Source organism: Chelmon rostratus, chromosome 3, assembly GCF_017976325.1.
Source record: "Chelmon rostratus isolate fCheRos1 chromosome 3, fCheRos1.pri, whole genome shotgun sequence".
NCBI lineage: Eukaryota > Metazoa > Chordata > Actinopteri > Chaetodontiformes > Chaetodontidae > Chelmon > Chelmon rostratus.
Window position 1 is genome coordinate 1,381,240 of NC_055660.1, and position 19,814 is coordinate 1,401,053.

Here is a 19,814-nt window from a genome sequence, read left to right on the forward strand (position 1 = left end):
GCCCGTTCATAGTCTGTAACACTGCTGACGGTTGACAGTTCATATGTTTTGACAGACCAGCTGGTGATTCAGCCACGTCACCGTCCTCAAACCAGTGTGAAGATGTTGAGGAACAAATGATCGGCCATGTTTGCTGCCGGCGGCGGCCTGAAGCGATGAGTTGACAAAGAGTCAGTCAGTCCAGGGGGCGGTGTACTTCCTGCAGCCTGTGCGTTACCGTCACCATCCTGTGGTGTTCAGAGGACGAGGAGCTGAAGGACGACACTCGGTGGTGTGATGGAGACGTTCAGATGTTTCAGTTATGTGTAATAGCGAGGAGTCTGAGCTGCAGAGGTTTGTGGGCCAGACTGGAAGCAGCATTCTGCATTAACGGGAGGCTCGTAATGTTTAACCCAAACAGCTCGCACCACCTTTACTTCTCCTGTTCTCCAAACAGGTTGAGAGAAGAGCTGAAGTCACTCGTCGTGGTAATTAGACGTTAGCTTGTTAGCATGTTGCAAGCTTTGACTATGTTACTCATTTTAGATACAGGAACGGACAGTTCTGGACCTCTGGGACCAGAATCCAGACCATGGTATCTTTTATAAATGTTTTTGATCAGTAAAAACTTTTGGGTTCCCCGGTTGAAAGAAATCCATTCGGCTGCTGGATCTTGTCAACCAGGAGAACTTAATGGATTATCTGAGGTGGAAACTCTTTGACCCTTAATGAAAGACTTTCCAATGTTTAGAACTGCAGACTTGGATTATTAGAAAGAATCAAGAGTTTCTCATCTTATAAAAGCCGTCACATCTTTCACATCTGCCAGTATAGATGTGAACAGGTTGTCACAAAGGGCTTATCGCTGCTCTATAAACATTTAACTTCAACAGTCCATCATGAGCTATTTCTTATTAGCACATTGCAGGGCTGCAAATGTAAAACAAGGCACAAATTATTATTGATCATTAATTAGAAAGGGCCAATGTGGCAAAGCGTCAGGGTTAAAATACTTGTAATGAATCAGATAAAACATAAAGGGAACAATCAAGGATCACAAAACACTTAAGATCACATGGATAATATCAGATTAACAGTAGTAATATTCAACCCTCGTATTGTCTTCCCATCTACTCTGCACCTTTTGTCGTCTGGTTTGACTGCTTGTAAAGCATGAAGTATAAAATAATCATCAAATTCTGTGTTGAACCTTTTCAGTCAACTTGTTTCCAACAACAACATATGTTTTACACTTATTTTTGGAATGTATGATATAATAGATGTAATTTATAAAAAATTACACTTTTTGATTAAAAAAACAACAGAAATTCAGATTATTTTAACTTTGGTTTTGATCTGAGGCACATTAATTGATGTATTATCACAGACTGGCACATGTCAAAGTTTAGTCAGGACACTGTTTTGAAATAATGTAAAATTTTTTAATGGCGGCAAATAGTCACACCTGACCCAGTGTGGTTTGACTGTTTATAAAGCATGAAGTATAAATGTGTGTGTGTGTGTGTGTGTGTGTGTGTGTGTGTGTGTGTGTGTGTTTATTGTACTGGAAAGCACAATAGTTTGATCCATTATACCACTTATTGTGGCCGGGTCAAATTTGCGGGAAGACCACAGATGCTATAAATTTTAATAAAACAGACATAATTCAAAGAATATAGTCATAATTAATTTTACTTGTAGAGAGCATAGTATGGAACCATCCATGTCATTTTCAAGTAATTATATGAGAGAAATCCATAGTTATGATATGCAAACACTTGAAAACGGGTCAAAATTGACCCGAAGACAACAGGAGGGTTAAAAACAAGTAATAAGTAAAAATAGGACTACTTTAAGTTAAGAATTTTCTCTCATCTCTTGCTTCTAATCGTCACATTTGTCTGAACTCTGAATGAATGAAGGCGGTCGGTCAGCTGATTCGGCCCTCAGCGCTGCTTTCTGGGAGCACGTGAAGTCTCGGGCCGCAGCCCATCCCAGCGAGGACGCTTGTTAAAGCGAACAGGGTAATGAATTTTAAACTGCTATAGTAACAGCTCTCAGACATGTGGTGTTAGTGTGTGAGCATGGGTGAGTGGGTGGGCGTGTGTGTGTGTGTGTGTGTGTGTGTGTGGTTGGGATTTGCAGTCGTGTCTATGTATTTTCTATGAATGTAGGGGATATGTGCGTAAATGGGGTGGGGGCTGGGAGTCAGGCTCTGTGTACGTGTGAGTGTATGTGCTGAGGATAAAGACCTAGCAAACCAGCCTGGCTTAGCTGACAGGTGACAAGGGTTGTGTTCAATGGGGATTTTGTAATACCAACAGGGAGGAAAAAGCCGGGCTACCAAGAGACCCTGAAAAGAGAGAAAGAGGACTTTTCTTCTGGCGGTGACGGAGGAGAGAAAAGGCAGTGAAGGCTCCGGGGGACTTAGGGATCCCACTAATCAAACTGCTCCACCGTCTAGCGCACTCATTTTTATTCAAAACGTAGAAATGCTAAATCATTCCAATCGGATTGATCCCTGTGTCAGAGCCTGTGTGGCATTCTCATTCTCTTCTTTCCGCCGCGTCCTCAACTTTGACATATCAGTCAAGCAAGGACAGAGCTGTTACAAAGACTGCTGATCCAGAGGCAGCCTAATGGTTAAGAAGTTGCATTTTAAATGTTGTTTGCACATTTGCATAAATTAACGGGCCCTGTTGAAACGAGCGGCTTCAAATTCGTCTTCGTCTATTGGACTCAAAGTTTCCGAGGCCTCAATATGATCTCAGACGGCACCGCTGCATCGTGTGTGTGACATTATTAAATGAGCACAGTGTGAAACAACACAGAATTAAGACAAAATGTGTGAAATAATTTTAAAAAGCGCTAATAGTTTATATTAAGGTACACATGCTCACCATTAGCCAGTCACTTATTAGCATGGTCATGTTAATTATCTATTATAAGCACTTATTGATCTCTTATTCTGCATGACCACATTCAACTACTAGCCTATTAACTGAGAGTTTAGGAAGTTGTTGTACATGAATTACGATCTTAATAACTGAACCCTTAATAAGCATTCATAAGTGCTTTATAATGATCAATAAATACCAATATGCATTCCAATAAGTAACTAGTCAGTGGTGAATATGTGTACCTTAATTAAATAAATACCTTAAATTATGAACTGCTTCATGAACACTTATTCTGGGATGTTGAGCCGCGGCCACTGCTTACACACCAGCTGACGCTTCAGCTGTTCTCACACTTCACACATCTCTGCTGCCTTCGTCTCTACACTTCAACAGATCACTGAAGCACTTTAACCTCTTCCTCCTCTGGCTTTCAGCCGCTGCTCATCATCTGAGGCTTGAACTCATCGCCTGTCAGTTTCAGCCGCTGTCACTGCTCACATTAAACCTTTAATTATATAAAGTTATTGAAGCAGAGTCTGTCAGTATTTATGTTTCTATGATACATCGATCAGTTTGGTTTTCTGATGAACTCATGCGTCACGTACGCTGTGTCTGGCTGGAAAATCGTAGTTTATGGGAAATGTGGTTGTAATTCTGCGAGTGTGTGTGTGTGTGTGTGTGAGTGGGGGGTGTTCAGTTTGTGTGCATGTGTGTGTGTGGCATTGGGGAGGCATCATGTCTGCATGATGAATCTCAGTGGGCGGCGCTCACATGTTGTGGTGAGTCGACAGAGCTGCTCGCCTTCGCGCTGCACCTGACGGCCTCTGCGCCGCCGACACCTCCACCTTCAGTCTGTGGTTCAGCCTGAGTGAGAAGCAGCTCCAATGAAAGGTTCGGTCCGTTTACTGACCCTGAGGAGGAGGATTATTCAGCCGGGGTCGAGTTACCTCAGAGACTCGTCTTTAATGAAGACCTGCATTTTAACCTGGGGTCACGGAATAATAATAAAAAAGAAATATATCTACCATGCAGGCGTATATTTACCTTTAAACTCACCTGTGTGTGTTAGCTGTGTGATCGTCAGGTGACCTGAGCTCAGTGTTTACTTCCCCTAATGCATGCTGGGAAATTCTCTGAGCCTCTTTTAGGAAGTGAATAAATAATAAACGATCAACTGAATAAATAAATGACATCAAAGAAGTGATGTGAAAGTGTTTATCAGTACATAAAACAGTAGATACACAGTGTACTCGACCAGCTGATGCATTGATATCAACATACATAATATACGCCGCTGTGTGTGTCCAAGAAATCTGATTTTTTTTTTCTAAACCTTCTGCGCTCAACAGAAGGAAGCAGCTCAATCAGCCAAAATTAAAGCTGCAAGCAGCAACGTTTAGGCTCCACAAAGCTGAGCAAGTCACCTGAAGTAGTTTTTCAGTTTACTTTTCTTTTTATGAAGGAGTTAATAAAACAATACCAACAACAAGACAAACACAAATAAAATAAATAAATAAATAAACAATTCACATCTTATATGCAATTTGGGATCATAAGCCCCCAGGTAGCCACGCACACTATCTAGGCCTACCTAACCTCACCTACCTACCCTTACCAACTATAGCTTCCTAGCAGTGACGAGCCGGGCCGCTGCGTGTTCAGCTCCCATACCCGGACCCGCCCCCGCTGACTAAACCTATAAGTGCGCGATCAGCCAGGGGCCCATGTATCCAGATGTAATAATTTTTATGAATAAGTATTTATGAAAATGTATTTATGAATAATGTTATTATTATTTGGGGTTTGTGGGGGGTCAAATCGGCACCAATCACAGATCGACTGTTTTACAGCCGGTGTCTCTGACATCAAAACTTCATCACGTCAAAATTATGTTTGAAGTAATTCTAATAAAATGATAAAAAGTTGTGAATTATTGAGCTGATGACGATGCTGAGTTTGTTTCTGGGCTGTTAAACTTGGGGTCCACAGGGGTAGAAGTATAAGTACATACACAAAAATGCATGTTAGTGGTTCACTGATCATTTCATCATGTTTCATTCACACTTCATGCGTACGTCACACAGTGTTATGCACAGTTGTGACCCCCCCTCCCCCCGAGTGTGTTCACCTCAGTAACTGGACGAACAGCAGGGTGGATTAGTGGCTGCAGTGAACAGAGAAATTGGTAATTGTATTTAAAAGAGACGAGTTTTTAGGGTTAAACACCCCTGCTGTGACCCAGCCTGTCCGACGGAGAGCGTTTACCCAGGCAAACAGTGGCCTCTCCCCCAACCCCACCTCCACCGCCACCCCAGCACACCCACTATACTGGCCCAGAGCGCCCCAAGAAGGAAACCTAAACCCTCGTCCTCTCCGCCACCGTCCGCCGATTAAATCGTGCGACCGCTCAGTGTTTGTGTGGTCTCCTCCGGCTGCGGGGGGGAAAGGATGGACCGGGCGAGACCGGGAGGAGAGGAGGGATCCGGCTCCAGTCAGTGTGTGGGAACCACATAGGGAGAAATCCCCGGCTGATCCCGGCCAAGACACTTTGTTTTCCTCCCCTCCGCTCCCACCCTCTCCCTCCCTCTCTTTCTCTACATCCATTTTTGGGTTTTCATTTTTATTCATAGGGTGATCGGGGTGGAGGGAAGGGTGTCAAGAAAGCAGGAGCAGTGTGTGTGTGTGTGTGTGTGTGCAGCAGGAAGGGATTGTCAGTCGGCTGATGCCGGTGGATGTAGGTGCAGGCCTCAGACCAGGCCTGCCAACAATAGCCACAGTGTTGTTTGGGTAGTTGCGTCCAGGACTCTTGGACATTCTTCCCATGTCAGTATAATCACTACTGGGAGGTAGCTCCATTACGGATTACCATATCATTAATAGTATCCATGACTTTTGTTCAAAGGCTACTTGTGTAATGTTGCCTTGTGGATGACGGCTAATCCGCTGAGCTGCAGCTGTAGGAAAGAAGAGGGGTAGATCCCACCATCGGCCTCTCTCTCTCCACCTCACACACACACACACACACACACACTGCTCCACACATGCAAACACATATAGAGGCATCTCTCTGTCCAGGCCCACGGGGATCAGGCCCCTGAAAGACAGATACAAACAACAGTCAAATACAAAGTTCCCCCCATAGAGAAAAAGAAACATCCATTCTACACTTCCCAACTGATCCCCTCCTTAAAGCCAAAGACCAGCCCACCCCCTCCCCGCCTCCCCACTTTCTCTCCCTCTCCTCCCCGGTCCCTGAGTTGGCTCTCGTCCTCCCATTAAAGCCCCCCGCTCTTTAGCGCAGCCCTCCTCTCAGATGGTGGGCCAGATTAGGAGGGGAACAATAACAGTTTTCAATGTAAAATGTGCATCTTGTTAGTCCTTTTTCTCTCCTCTGCTGTCTTATGATGGGGAGAGAAAGGGAGAAGCGTAAGCGGCCATTCAGAAAGTTATCTGTGGGTGTCTTTTCCCCACAAGCGACGGCTTGTTCTGTGGCTGTTTTAATCCTCCTATATTCTCAGTCTGCCGCTGGATTTTAGCAGGGAATTCACAGCCGAAGCCTAAAGACCAGAGCGTCCGCCGGCGCTTCGTCTCAGGAGGCGGGAAGTTTTATACATCTCCTCCCTGAGAAACTTCTTGACTTCATGTTTGGAATTTATTCTTACTTGATAATGATTTTAAAGCTAAATGAATTTAATAAATGTGATTAATTCTCTCAGCAAGCTGCTCCTTATTGTACAGATTTCTTCATCCCGCCTTCTTACAGCATCAGTTACACCGAGCCGAAGGAGAGCGTCTGCAGATCACGTCTCTATTTATATTCAGTATTTTTAGCACATAGATGATGTTTAAATCATGGACTTTCACTCCGAGTAAACATGAAGGGACACTGAAGACTCGGTCTGGATTAATATCTGACAGATTGAATCTTTCTGTTCAGAGCAGCGGTCTGTTTGGATCCCAGGAAGCCTGGGAGTCACCCCCGGGTGTTGGCATGTCGGGAGGGAGAGCTGCCAACAGCAGATACCTCTGAATGATCACTCTCAGCCCTGTTTGTTTTCCTAATGGGAATTAATGTTGGGTATAAAACAACAGCCCTTTGTGTGTGTGTGTGCGTGTGTGTGTGTGTGTGTGTGTGTGTGTGTGTGCGTGTGCATGCGTGTGTGTGTGTGTGTGTGTGTGTGTGTTGGCTCTGTGCTGATAGTGGGTCTGGAGTTCAGTTTCTGCAGCAAAGTCATGAAAACTTGTAGAAACAACATGAAAAACTGCTTGACGAAATCCTCTTAACTCAAGGTCTGCTTACTAATTTCATGCAGAGCTTTCAGCTGCTTCTCAGCGTCTCATACTTCATACTTCACTAATACAGGACGAGGTTGTGTACGAAGCTAAGCCGACCTTTAAGGTGACTTTGTTATACAAGCTCATGAATGAACTTTTCCACTCAAATACGTAAAAGAATTGTTGGTGCTCTTAGAATACAGCAGAAAACAAACAGGACCAGACCAAGCCTGACTCTGACTCTTGTTTAACTGTAGGTGTGTTTCTCCTTCAGAGCAGAGATGTGGGTTTTCTTTTGTGCATATATCTCTTCTCCAGCCATGCAAACTGTTGGCTGGTTGGTTTGTTTCAGCACACAGAGCCGACCGTGAACAGACAAAACTGTGATAAAAACCCAGAGTGAGGCGCATGTTGTGCTCCTAAAGCCTGAGTTTATATCAAATGCTGCATTCACAATCAGCCCTATTTCAGAATATGTTGTTTCAGAATATTGTCATATTCTGAATAATAGTGGAACATTACTGTGTAAACATAGTCAGAGTCTCCAGTCTGAGGTCTGAGTCCAGGTGGGACATTTCTCGCAGGTCGTCCTCCCTCACTTTTCCTGTCGTACAGTCGAAAAAGAGCCAACAAATACTTTAAAAAGCCATTTAGAAATAGAAAGGAATCGCTTTTTCTCATTACTGCAGTCGTGTTTAAACCACAAAACTCAAATATGCCTTTAATATACTGTGTGTATGTTTCAAATGTTCGGCGGTGGATCAAACTGGGACTAAAAGGTGTGAAGCAGGCTGCGTTCTGGCCGCTGCGCCCGGCTCATTTGATGAGTGACTCGTGTTGTTTCACACTGATTCACAGCCCGATGTGGTCGTTGTTCCACACTCTGCGTTGTGCTGCATCTTGTTCTCAGTGTCGGACACGGGCGCCCTGCTGTGAAGGTCACGCTGAGGTCAGGGAGGGTACGACCGCTTCGCCCACCACGATGGCCGCCGCCATGTCGCCCGCTGCAGCACCAGAGAGAACGCTGCAGCTTCACGCCGCGGCGTCTCTCCTCTCAGGGTGTGAACGCCTCCTCGCTCCTGCTTCGTCTTCATTTATCCTCCCACACGAGAAAAAAGCTCTTTGAGTTGAATTAAAGGCGCTCATTCACACTTTCAACATTCACACGAGAAAACGTATCTGCTGGCTCTCATTCAGCCGCCGTCACTCGAGGTGAAGACTTCGACCCTCGCTGGCTGCCAATCCCGTTTCTGCTTTATTTCTTTCCCTGGATTGGTTACTCAGATCGTGACCTCAGCGGGTGACCCGCGGCGCCCCGGGGTCCCCCCCAGCTGGCCCTACGCTGGCCCCGGACGCAGCTCAACACAGAGGAGCGGCCGTCATCTCGCCGGACAAAAGGGCGAGCGTACCGTGCTCGCCCCTCATGAGTCCAGCCAAGCGCACGGGGAGCACATTAGGACCTCTGGGTTTTATTTACCCTTTCTTTTTGGTCCCGCAAAGAGTCGACCGGGGGCGTCAAGTTTGTCAGGTGCCTCGGCTGTGACCGTCTGACCACATCACGCCCGGCCTTTCAGATCCCAAAGAGCTTCGTGTCGCATTCTCCCGATTCACGTTGTCGGTTTCCATATTCTCCGTTCGCCACTGAAGCGTTATGTTGGAGAAGGATTCCTGGCAGGAATAAACCAGCTTCAGTACAACCTAAAGGCTTTTCTCAAAGAAACCTTCACACGTGAATGCAGCCTCACAAGCACGAGCGTGACTGAAGCTGAAAGGACGCCTCTCCTCATTCAGGCCAAGACGCCGGAGATCTTGAGCTCGTCTCGCAGAAAAGACGAGAAAGAGGCGAGTTGAGTGTGTGTGATGCGGGGAAATAAAGAGCGAAGAGACGGCCGAGACGAGAGCGGTTCACACGACGATCGAGCTCGTTCCAGACTCGAGCTCTGCTTCTGCTCAGGTCCTGCACAGTTTCCCTCAAACGTTTGAGCGGGAACAAAGAAACTGTTTCAAACATGTTTTATATCATTTAAAGCTCTGCTTCCCCCAAACTACAAGCAAGCACATTTGTCAGCTTACTCACGTGGCCTCCTGCCACTCACAGTTTGGATATGCTGATTTTATTAAAATGAAAGTACCACAATGTAAAAATACTCTGTAAAACAAATTTTAACAAACAAAACTCAGATGACTATTTAGCAAACAATTCTTATCATAAAGCATGAAAAGTAAAAGCAGACCGGCCCCCTTCAAATGTTCAGTTTGGAGCTCATCTAATCCAAGCGAAGCTAATTTAGCAGCTTTATACTCCATCAGGGAGTTAATATTTAACAAGACGTCACATTTTATAAACTCGTCAAGCTCACAAATAAATGTGTTGGGCTAAAAAGTGCAACATTTCCTTCTAGAATAAAGCAGACATGATGTGTAAGTACATGAAAGTGTCCAAGTACCTCAAACCTGTGCTTAAAGAACTGCAATACAAATGTTTTAGAGATTTCTGCTTCTGTCCCGACGCAGTGAAGGTGGATGAAGGGTTGTTTGTGGCGTTCACGTGGTGTTTTGTGAGACTCTTCTTATTTGAAATTTGAGGGCAGTGCATGCCTGGGGGGATTCATTTCAGTTTTCAGACAGCAGGAAGTGTTTGAGAACTACAGGAAATGTATGGGTTAAGATAAGATTAATTAAGATTAATCCCCCACAGGGATGTTAAGGTGTGACAGACAGCAGCAGGAAGGAAATAAAAAATAGAAAACAGAAAAATCAGCTGTATAAACACACACTTTTAGAAAAGGAGTATAACAATTAATATTGATGATGGATAGAAACATGGTCAAATATGGCAAATTAACTACGTGTTTTGTTCTGTTGCACAGTAGCTCAGATATATGGAACACAGCAGGAAAAACTCTCTGTGTTTTTCACAGATATTACATGTTAGAGTCACTGCTTCTGTGACAGTTCATGAACTTTAAGACACGGAAAAGGTTGTTTTGTGTGTTTTGACAGACGAGGTGGAAAGAACAGAGTTTGTTTCTCTGTGCTGAAAAACGTAAATTCACCATCTCACCTGTCAGCAGGTGAAGATGAAACATTCTGTTTGCTGAAGCGTATTCTGAAAGGTTTGTTTCCTGTGATGGCTGCTGAGTGAAGCATCGTGTGCTGAAGCTGTTGAGGAAGAAAGAAATATTTATAGCTTTCCCTGCTGCTGTTCATTTGCAGAATAAGCTAAATATCTATTAAAGCTTCTTTAATTTAACGTATTCTCCCAAATCTGAATAATTTATTGATGTTGTCAAACTTAATGCCATTAGCCTTTAACAAAAAGGCCTTAAATCATAAATTATGCCACTCTATTGGAGACGTCTTGTGAAATTACTCACACGGTGTTATCGTTTGCCTCCTCTTTACACCCCCCCTTTATAAACACACACAGGAACTGGAATGTATGGCGCTCTTTGTCTAACTACCATGCAAAATTACCTGATTTATCTCGAGCACTTTCCGATGTCACACTGTCTGTGCTCGTGACAAAAGTGTCCCTTGTTGTGGCACGCCAGATAACCAAACACCACCCTCGTGGATCTCACAGCACCATCGAAAACACACTCTCTCAACCTTTTGTCCCCCAAAAACAAAGAACTGCACTTTCTCTTGGCAAATGATGCCTTAATTGTGCAAGTTAACAAGCTTGCTCTTTTTTTCCCATGAATAACAAAGAGTTTGGTCCCAGTTTGTTTCTTTTTGTTTGTTGTGTTCGTCTTTAACTCTGAGCTCTTTTCTGTTCGCTGCACGCTTGTTGGGCTGTTCCCATGCTGCCCTCTGCCTCCATATCTGCACACGAGAAAAAAAACGAACAACAGAAGAAGACAAAGCGAGGAAGGCGAGGGTGTTCCTGGAGTGAGACGTCCACAGTGGGACGCTCTGTACAGTACCCATTAGGTTTTCATTATTATCGGAGATGTCTTTGACCCTTCCCTGCTCTCGCTCCTTTAAAACACTGCCTCTTTTATCGCTCTATTCATTTTTTGGCTCCGATATCTCAGTTCTAAATGGAGGTAGTGTTGAATAGGACATCTCCATGAATTTGCATAATCTGATGGCATTGCTGGTGAGCACATGGAGGGTTGTGCCAAGTGCAGAAAGGTGAAGCCCTCATCCCTTAGCAGGGGGCAGAGCGGGCTGTTAAAACCCCTCCTGCAGCAGCTCGCATGGCGGATGTGTTCGAGCTACAAACAGCACAAAATGATGACGTGTATATTGATTTTCTGCCGATCTCCTGAAATGTTGGCCTTCCTCCGTCAAAGCCCCTCCTCGTCAGATCAGATTGTGTCGCAGCGATGAGCCGGCCGTCAAAAGGCCTCGATATGTGCTGCCTCTCTGCTCCGAACAGACTCCATTCATGTCTTCTTACAGCGGCCGTCACTCTCCAGACGTCGCCGGTGCCAAGGCCGTAGGATGGCTGCCTCGCTCTGATGGGAAACTGTTGCTCATGTGCTGGGTTGGCTGCCAAGTTTTGGCATTATTGGTAAGAGGAGGGGGAGGAGAGAGGAGGAGGAGGAGGAGGAGGAGGAGGAGGGGGAGGAGGAGGGGGAGGTGTACAGAAAGGGGGCCCTTTCAACCCTGTGAGATAGTGGTATCTGTTGTGGGAATGATCTTCATCCCTTTCCCCCCTTTTCTTAACACTCCCTCCATCTCTCACTGTTTCTCTCTCTGTCTCCCCCTCCCTCCCTCCCTCCCTCCCGCCCTCCCCCGCTCTCTGTCTCTGTCTTTTCATGCTGGAGATCAGACGACCATCCTGAGGTGAGCCACTGGAGGACTTTGATTACCAACCAGCACTGACTGTTGGATTTCTCACAGCTTGTGTATTTCTTTGGCTTCACTCCCAAAACTCGACTGTACACACACACACACACACACACACACACACACACACACACGCACACACACACAGCGAGGCGGCACAAACACACTACAGCATGGTAAAGGAAAGGAGATTTGCTGTTGTACTCTCAGGAGCTTAGCTAACCGTCTAAGCCTGACTTCGATGCTCGTACGGGTGCAAAGATCAAAACAGGAGCTCTCACACACTTACGGCTCCCTGATTGGGCCAAACAGAGCTTCCCCACCTCTTTGGCTCTTAAAGGAATAATTAGACATGTTAGGAAATACAAATAATGAACCTTCTTGCAGAGGGATGGATGGCAGGACTGAGGCCACTCTCATATCTGCAGGCAGCACGTGGTTCGCTGGCTGTGTCCAAAGGTATCTGACAAGCATCACCTTTAACAGCTGATTAACATGACACGTCTCATTTATTTAATCTGTATGAAAGCCAAAGTGTAACAGTGATAATTGGCTGTTTCACAGGTTTCCAGCCAATAAACAGCCAGACAGAGACATTTGTCATCATGTTTTTTGAGAGGGTTGAACAAAGATGCAACATGTTCATTAGTGAGGTTAGAAGTGCTGGAGGGTGCATCGTGTTAGCTTTGGACAGGACCAGGCTAACTGTTTCCCCCTGTTTCCAGCCTTTGTGCTAAGCTAATCAGCTGCACAAAAGCTTCACATTTAATGGACAAAATGTTGAACTGTTCCTTTAAAATGAAGCGACGGCTCATCACAGGTTGTGCCTCAGTGTTTTTCTTTTGTGTGACTCTGGAAAGCCTAAACAATCTGCAGTTGCAGTGAGAATCGGTTGTTTCAAGTATTTTCCAGAATCGGCGTCTTGAAACTTGAGTTAAAAACGTATTTGAAACAAGCTGATTTGCTTCGGACAGAAGTGGAAATCCTCTCACTGCGCTTGAAGCTTTCACTTGTTTTAAAAGTGTGAAGCTGGAGGGATTTCACTTCCAATCAAACCAAACTCAGTCAGAAGAAGATTTCCGGTGATCTCGTGACCCATTAGATTACCCTCAGGGAGCCCTTCAGAGGGGCCTCGACCCTCAGGTTGAGAACCACCAGCTGTCAGTATGTGTTCGTATTCATTAATACACATGTGCTCACGTGTTCTAGTTATTCCTGATAATCCTGAAAATGAATGAATGAAGATTCTTTACATACGTTCATGTTTCTGTAACTGTGACGTTTCATTGCACAGAATTACTCGTTTTGTTTCCTCCTCAGAGCTGGAAGAAGAACTACTGCGAACACTACTACAAGTAGAACTTCTCCTTTGAAGTAAAAGTAATAATATACATGTAAGTATAATATAAGTATCATAGTAAAATGCAGAATGAAGGTAGTTCAGTGTTGTTGTATGTTGTAATATTTAGTGTAAGCAGCATTTTAATGTTGGTCGAGCTTATTTAAACTAGTTTATATCTTTAAGACGTACAATATTTTTGTCTTACTCCGCTGCAAATATTCAAGTAAAAGTACAAGTACCTCTATATGAGGCTACATTACTTGAGTAAATACATTTAGTTGTTTTCCACCACTGTTGGTTATTACATCTGAAACTTGATTAAGAAATTAAGTCCTGGAAGATTAAAGCAGAACGTTTATTCTTCACAAAATCAATCTTGTGTTGCAGTCGCTCAAAAAGTTCGAAAGCAATATTTTATAGAGGCAAAATTCATTTTTCATTAAATTAAATGTCTTTTCTTCTCCTGTTCCTGAAACTCCTGAACCTTTAAGATGAGATTTTTAGTGGTATTACAGCAGCAGAGGTACAAGAACAATAATCTAAAAAAACTAGAACATTATTTAGATTAAAGATGGATTAAAATAGAGTTATTGCAGTTGCGTCTTATACTGAGGACAAGAGCGGCACAACCCACCACATTAACACAAAGAGATGTTTGTGTAAATCGGCCTCTCAAAATCAAACAACCTTTTTTTTATTGATGCATTTTTCATACATTTAAAAAATAAAAGCATCTCGGACTCATTCCCCTCATCGTCCCTCTATGATGGTGATGAACCTTGAACTTCATGCTCATCCGAGTATGAACTGAACTTTCCTTTGACGTTCCAGCGATGAATAATATTTGGAAAAGGCGGATTGTCGATGTTCAGCGTGTGATATTAATGTGAAAGACAAACATTGTCAACCTAAAGCTTTACCACTGCGGCTCAGTTTACATGACAATAAATGGTTTGGAGTCCTTTTTTTTATCCGTGCTCAGTTTATTATTATTCATGTGAGGTGCTGCGGCTGAATCTTTCTCATCTGGCTGAACATAAGTCTTTTTTCCCTGTTTAGAGTCAGGATTTAAACCAATATTGAGGCCGTAGGGATTCAAGTATTCCCTCAAAGCCTTTTCTCTTTTATCGTATTGTCACTTTTTCCATCTGCATGGACACTGTCTTTCATTTCTTTCATTTGCTCTCTTGTTGCTTGTCTTTTTGGTCAGGGGCTGGTTAATGTGGGTTTATCCGACCATCCAGGCGATTAATGTGGGCTAATCCACGAGTCTGTCATCGTCTCATCCACCCAGAGACAAGTCCTCCATCCGTCGTATCCGTCCATACGCGTCTGCACACACCTGTCTCACCTTGCTTGCTGTCTTGCAGTCGTCCGCCCAGGTGTTATCACCTGATGTGGCATGAGAGAGAGGTATGTACAATGGTTTCAGCTCTGCTTCTCCAAGAAACTGGGAGGGAGAGCTTTGTCTTGAGCTCCGCTCAGAGAGAAACTTTGATTTCATGGTGTTGATTATTTTTCTTCGAAATCACTCAAGGATAAAGCACAAGGACGCAGAGATTGTTCCCTTTCACAAACACCACAATGGGCCTCCTTAGTTAAGAAAACAAGGACTTTCCCCCCGCTCTCTTTTTTAACTTCTTCTTTTTTTTTTTTTACAATCCAACTCTATACAACTCACTTAAAGAAAGACAGAAGGAGCCTGGAAGCAGTCTCATGCATTTGTTAAGACTCGGTGCTTCACACATAGCCGACACAAGCTTGGCAAAACAATTCTCTTTTGATCAGAGTAATTCCTTCTTCTGTGGGAGGTAAAAAGCTCTTTCTGTCAGTAACTATTCCCAATATGGCCTCTCCTCAGACAGTGGCAGAAAGGTTTAAAAGGCTTAAGAGCTCACAGATCTGACAGATTTAACATAATGCTGCTCTCGAGCATCTCTGCTTGAATGAAGAAACAACAGTGTTTACATGCAAGCACCAACTTTTACTCCCCTGTCTGTCCTTCCTGCATAACATCTTTCATCTGACGAATAATCAACCTCATTTCCCTAAACATATGGAAATAGTCAAATTTGGCTGAAGCTCAGGAGCAGGACAGCTTTTATCCCGCTTCGGCACTTTCTTCTGTAAAAATGCAGCTTTTTGAACCAAAGACTTTACTTTTGTTTCCCATCATTATGAAACTGCACATTCAATAATGCCTCGCATGAAAATCTTTATTGACTAATTTTCCCTTATCAAGTCCAAAAATGGTTTTGCATTCACTGACAGACTCGAGTTTTTATGCAGGGGGAGTGTTGGGTGCATCAATGGTTTTGTTAAGTGCAGGTTTGTTTAAGTCAGGAGCCCAGTGGGAATGAGGCTCATGTCTGCCCCCTGGAACCCACCGTGACACCCACTGAACCCACAGACAAGCCCAAACACACCAATGTGGACAAGACTGAAGAAAAATCCTGGTCATATGCCGAAAATATTGAGCTTTTATCAACTTTGAGCCCAGTCTGCCTGTCCGAATGATTCACTTTACTAGGAAACATTATTTTATTTCATTTTGTGTCCTAAAATATACGCACGCTCTTGAAAGGCAGATAATGCACTGAAGATGTAAAATGGCAAAATGTAAAACGTCTTCACACAAAGCTGCACTTGGAGATGTTTTAAGCACTTTTTTTCTGGTGGGAAGGTATCAGGATTGTAGTTGCTTGTAATTTTGGTGATCTGCGGATTCGCGCACTTTGCGCGTCAACCTGAAACTGAATGTGAACGATGACAAAACCAGCTGAGTTTAAGTCAGAAATATTTATTTACAGCATGTACACGATCCATCTCCATCATCCGCAAATATATAAATAAAACAACAACATATTTAAACTATTTACATGGCGTGCTGCGCACTGTGCAAACTAAACGTGTTTGCGTGTGTGTGGCCGATGAAGTTGAAATAGTGGTGGTCGAGTCCCTGCACCGGTGACAAGTATCCACCGTGCTGCTGCGTGTGCGCAGAGAGCGGCACTGTCGGGTACGAGATGCCCGGGCTGCGGGCCGAGCTGTGCCAGGAGAAGTGTCCCGGTGGACTCTGCTGATACACGGAGTCAGAGGGGCTGTGGCTTTGGTGCTCCGGGGAGGAGTGCAGCTGGCTGAGGTAGTCACACGGTTCAGGCATCGAGCCGACGGAGCCGAACACAGGCTCGGTGACCACACGGGACTTGGACTGTAAGAAGGCGAGGATCCGTGCGTACTTGATGTCTTTGGTCTCGGCCCTGTCCTCTGTGGTCAGGTAGTGCACCAGGTTCTTCATACACTCGTGGTATCCGTAGTGGAAGTAATTTGCAAACTCAGCCAGCAGTTCTCCTGGAATGAGTCAGAGTAAGCAGCCGTTAACACCCTGCCGGCACAAACGATAAACGAGTCCGGCGCGGAGTCCGGTGCGTAAAGATGGACTTGTAGAAATTTAAGTGAGGTTAAACTAAAAATTACATAAATACACTAATAACTCACACTTATCATTAATCAGCATTGTAGAATTCTTCGCACAGTTTATGAACAGAAATGTGCAGTTGGAATGCGTAAAGTGCCAAAACTCTGTGGAAAGTTTCCTCACCCTTTTCTCTCCCACGGGGGAAATCCGCTGAGTGCAGCGCCCGCAGGTACTGAACCGTCATTTCCAAGATTTCAGCCTTTTCCAGTTTTCCAGAGTTCTGCCAAAAATATAAATGAACAAATGAATAAATCGATTAATGATAACGAGCAGATTCTTTGATAAACTGGCCGACTGATAAACTTTGTTTTGCCAAATTGTAAATGTAATATAATAAATAAGAAGATCTCTGACACAAAAACACAGTAAATATTAAATTTGTCAGTACCTGCTTTGCCAGTGCCATCGGGACAGTTTTTCCTAATTCGTTGAGGCAGCGATTAATTCGGTCCCGTCGCCGTTTCTCGATGACTTTGTGAGAGATCGGAGTTCTCTGCGAAACAAGGAGAGACAACATGAGCACACAGAAACGATACTGCGCACAGCATTTACAGCTATTTACCAGAAATACTAAAAAAAAAAACACACACAGCCTGGAAGGTTTGAATAAAAACAAATCAAATGTGTGCGCGATGAAATATTTTGGAAACTCGATGATGAGATCTTTGCGCGCGGCGCGCTGAGCTCCTCCAAAGCGCGCGGAGGACATCTGCGCTCCGGGTAGTTTCTATAACTCTGAGGCCTTACTGGAAATGTTTTAGATCTCGTTTAGTAAATTTAGCATACTCTAAGCGTTTGTAGCCCAGTAAACTATTCTGATTTCCAAATATCCCGTAAGTGTCAGAAAGGCTGCTTTTAGATCAGCAGCGCGCCGTAGTCATCCTGTAACGCGTGCCATAGGGATGGTGGACAATAGATTTCCCCTTCACTAGCATGAAAATTACTCCAAGTTGTAGTTAAACAAAATTCGGTGGAACTACTGAAATACTGAATCCCATAAAGTAACTGGAAAGTATGAAAAGTGGCGCGTTGCCAGAATAGTTCAGTCCTCATAGTGCAGAGCGCACAAGGAGCGCGTACCTTCCTGTCCTTCATTTTAGATGCCATCGACGAATTTCTGTCAAACTTCTTGAAAAAGCAGTTGAGCTGGGAGTTGGAGAGATGTGTTGCTCTGGCAGGAGATGAAGCGGACTGAGATTTGAAGGGAAAGCTGCTCCTTATAAAGGGATCATCCGAGGGACTCTGGCATTCATGGTGTAAATTATTCCGTGGGATTAGAGCCATGCATTGGGTAAATGTGTGCATTTAGGATCAGTTAAAGAAATAGTAAAAATCTAAAGCCATGGGCTAGCAGGGGGGCAAACCTGCTTTGTTAATCCACGTGGCTGCTCAAAAGACACGTGATTACTTTTGGAATATTATTTGCATAGTAACAACCCAGGCGGGAAATAAGAAGTGAGCGTTGGGATCGCCTGATCCGGCGGGGCGCACTGTGCGCACTGAAAACAAAGCCGGCGAAAAAAGAAACTCTCTTTCTTCCAACTCGCGTTTCTCACACGATCGCCTGTTTACAAATCCCAGCAAGCGATCTTAACTCTCATCCAAGCCCGGTCCGAGTTTTAAGGCCTGTCCAGTGTCATTAGAGTAATTAAGTAAGCCTTTAATAGGCTGTTCCGCCAAGTTCAGGGGAGATCTTTTGGAGACGGAGTCCCCCCGTTTGTTCTCGGCGTTTCTCACACGACTTGGTGACACGTCCATCTTTTATGAGAGATGGCAAGCTTTTTGTTTACATTCTTTATTTTGTTGGACTCCTCGGCAGGTGTGTGATTAGCCCTGGCACACGAGCGTCGTCTGCGTCAAGGCCAGCGTCTCCAGCAGCCTCTGGCACACGAGGGTTACCCACCACTGGAGACTCTTTGGAGAGGCTCAATTTGTATCCTATTATCCTATAAGAAAATGTCTATTCAGTCGAATGAATAGTTTCATTGGCCTAAATTTTAATAATGCTGTGAAAGAAAGGGAGAAATAAAGAAGAATGCAGCTGGTGTGAACGCGCATTATTCCCCGTCACCTGCAAGATGGGTAGCCTGGAGACCCCTATTCATTTGCCTAATTTCGGTCAACTTAACAAACTTTGGGAGAAATTATACTGCCATTGTTATGAAGGGTGAAGCTTTCTGATCGAATTAACAGCATGTTTTGATCCGGTAAATGTCATTAGAAAGAAAGAAACAATCGCGTTTAAAGGGGCCTGGGTAATGCGCCAAGTGGAGACGCCAAAGCGCAAACTGCACAAAGGGTGCTAGTAAATGCCACAGGGGACTTTTGTACCCTCACATTGCTCAAGTTTTTCCCCCCAAACAAAGGGCATTATTTTATACTTGAATACATTTCATACAACAATTGGCTGTTTTCTTCAAACATATTTTCACAGCAAGGTTAACAACAGGTTTATTGTGTGCGCTCCTCACAGACTCAAACTGCTCTCATGCGCCAAAACAGTTTGCTCCGATTCTTTCTTTCTTTTTTTTTCACTGAGAACGTTTTAATCTCGAAACCTTCACCGTGCTTGGATATATTTGATCCTGTGAGCGATGTCGAAGAATAAAAAGCAGCGGAGATCGAGAAAGAAAGGCTCACAAGACATCTGAAGCGTTTGGAGAGTTTTCAGAGCACCATGGAGAGAAAAGCGCGAGCGAGCGGGACGGGGGCATAAAATCCAATTACTTCACTGTGCAGTTTTAACACTTTTTATGTGTTTGTCCTTTGAAATATGGAGGGACTTGTGCGCTGTTGCTTTTATCAAAAAGCTCAATGAAATACTGGAAGTTTTTGCTGACCGACTTTGTAGCAAAGTGTTGCGTCGGTACGAGGCCAAACGATGCGTCAGGATTTATTGTGCTACTGTGGCGTGGAAGTTGTATTTCCGTGTTAAAAATGTTTGTTAAATGGTCTGAAAACTATTTAATTTTACTAAATATAAGCTTTACATATTTATATTCTACATTGTTCTCGAGCCACAACGTGGAAATATCCACGT

At 44.2% G+C, this 19,814-nt stretch overlaps 1 protein-coding gene across 1 annotated transcript; it reads right to left on the reverse strand.

Annotated features, from left to right (window-relative positions):
* Nucleotides 1–16,171: 16,171 nt before the first annotated feature.
* helt (helt bHLH transcription factor) lies at nt 16,172–17,881 on the reverse strand. The gene is made up of 4 exons (XM_041934403.1): nt 17,855–17,881; nt 17,163–17,267; nt 16,898–16,994; nt 16,172–16,647 (listed from the first exon to the last, which is right to left on the reverse strand). Exons 1-4 carry the CDS (start codon nt 17,879–17,881, stop codon nt 16,172–16,174), a joined length of 705 nt encoding a protein of 234 aa, XP_041790337.1.
* Between the last annotated feature and the right edge of the window lie 1,933 nt (nt 17,882–19,814).

Coding starts and splice junctions, on each gene's coding strand:
- helt (XM_041934403.1), bottom strand. CDS start 17,881: ATGGCATCTAAAATGAAGGACAGGAAG. Junction 17,268..17,854: donor CTAAAATGAAGGACAGGAAG/GTACGCGCTCCT, acceptor CTTGTTTCGCAG/AGAACTCCGATCTCTCACAA. Junction 16,648..16,897: donor CCCCCGTGGGAGAGAAAAGG/GTGAGGAAACTT, acceptor GACTCATTCCAG/GAGAACTGCTGGCTGAGTTT.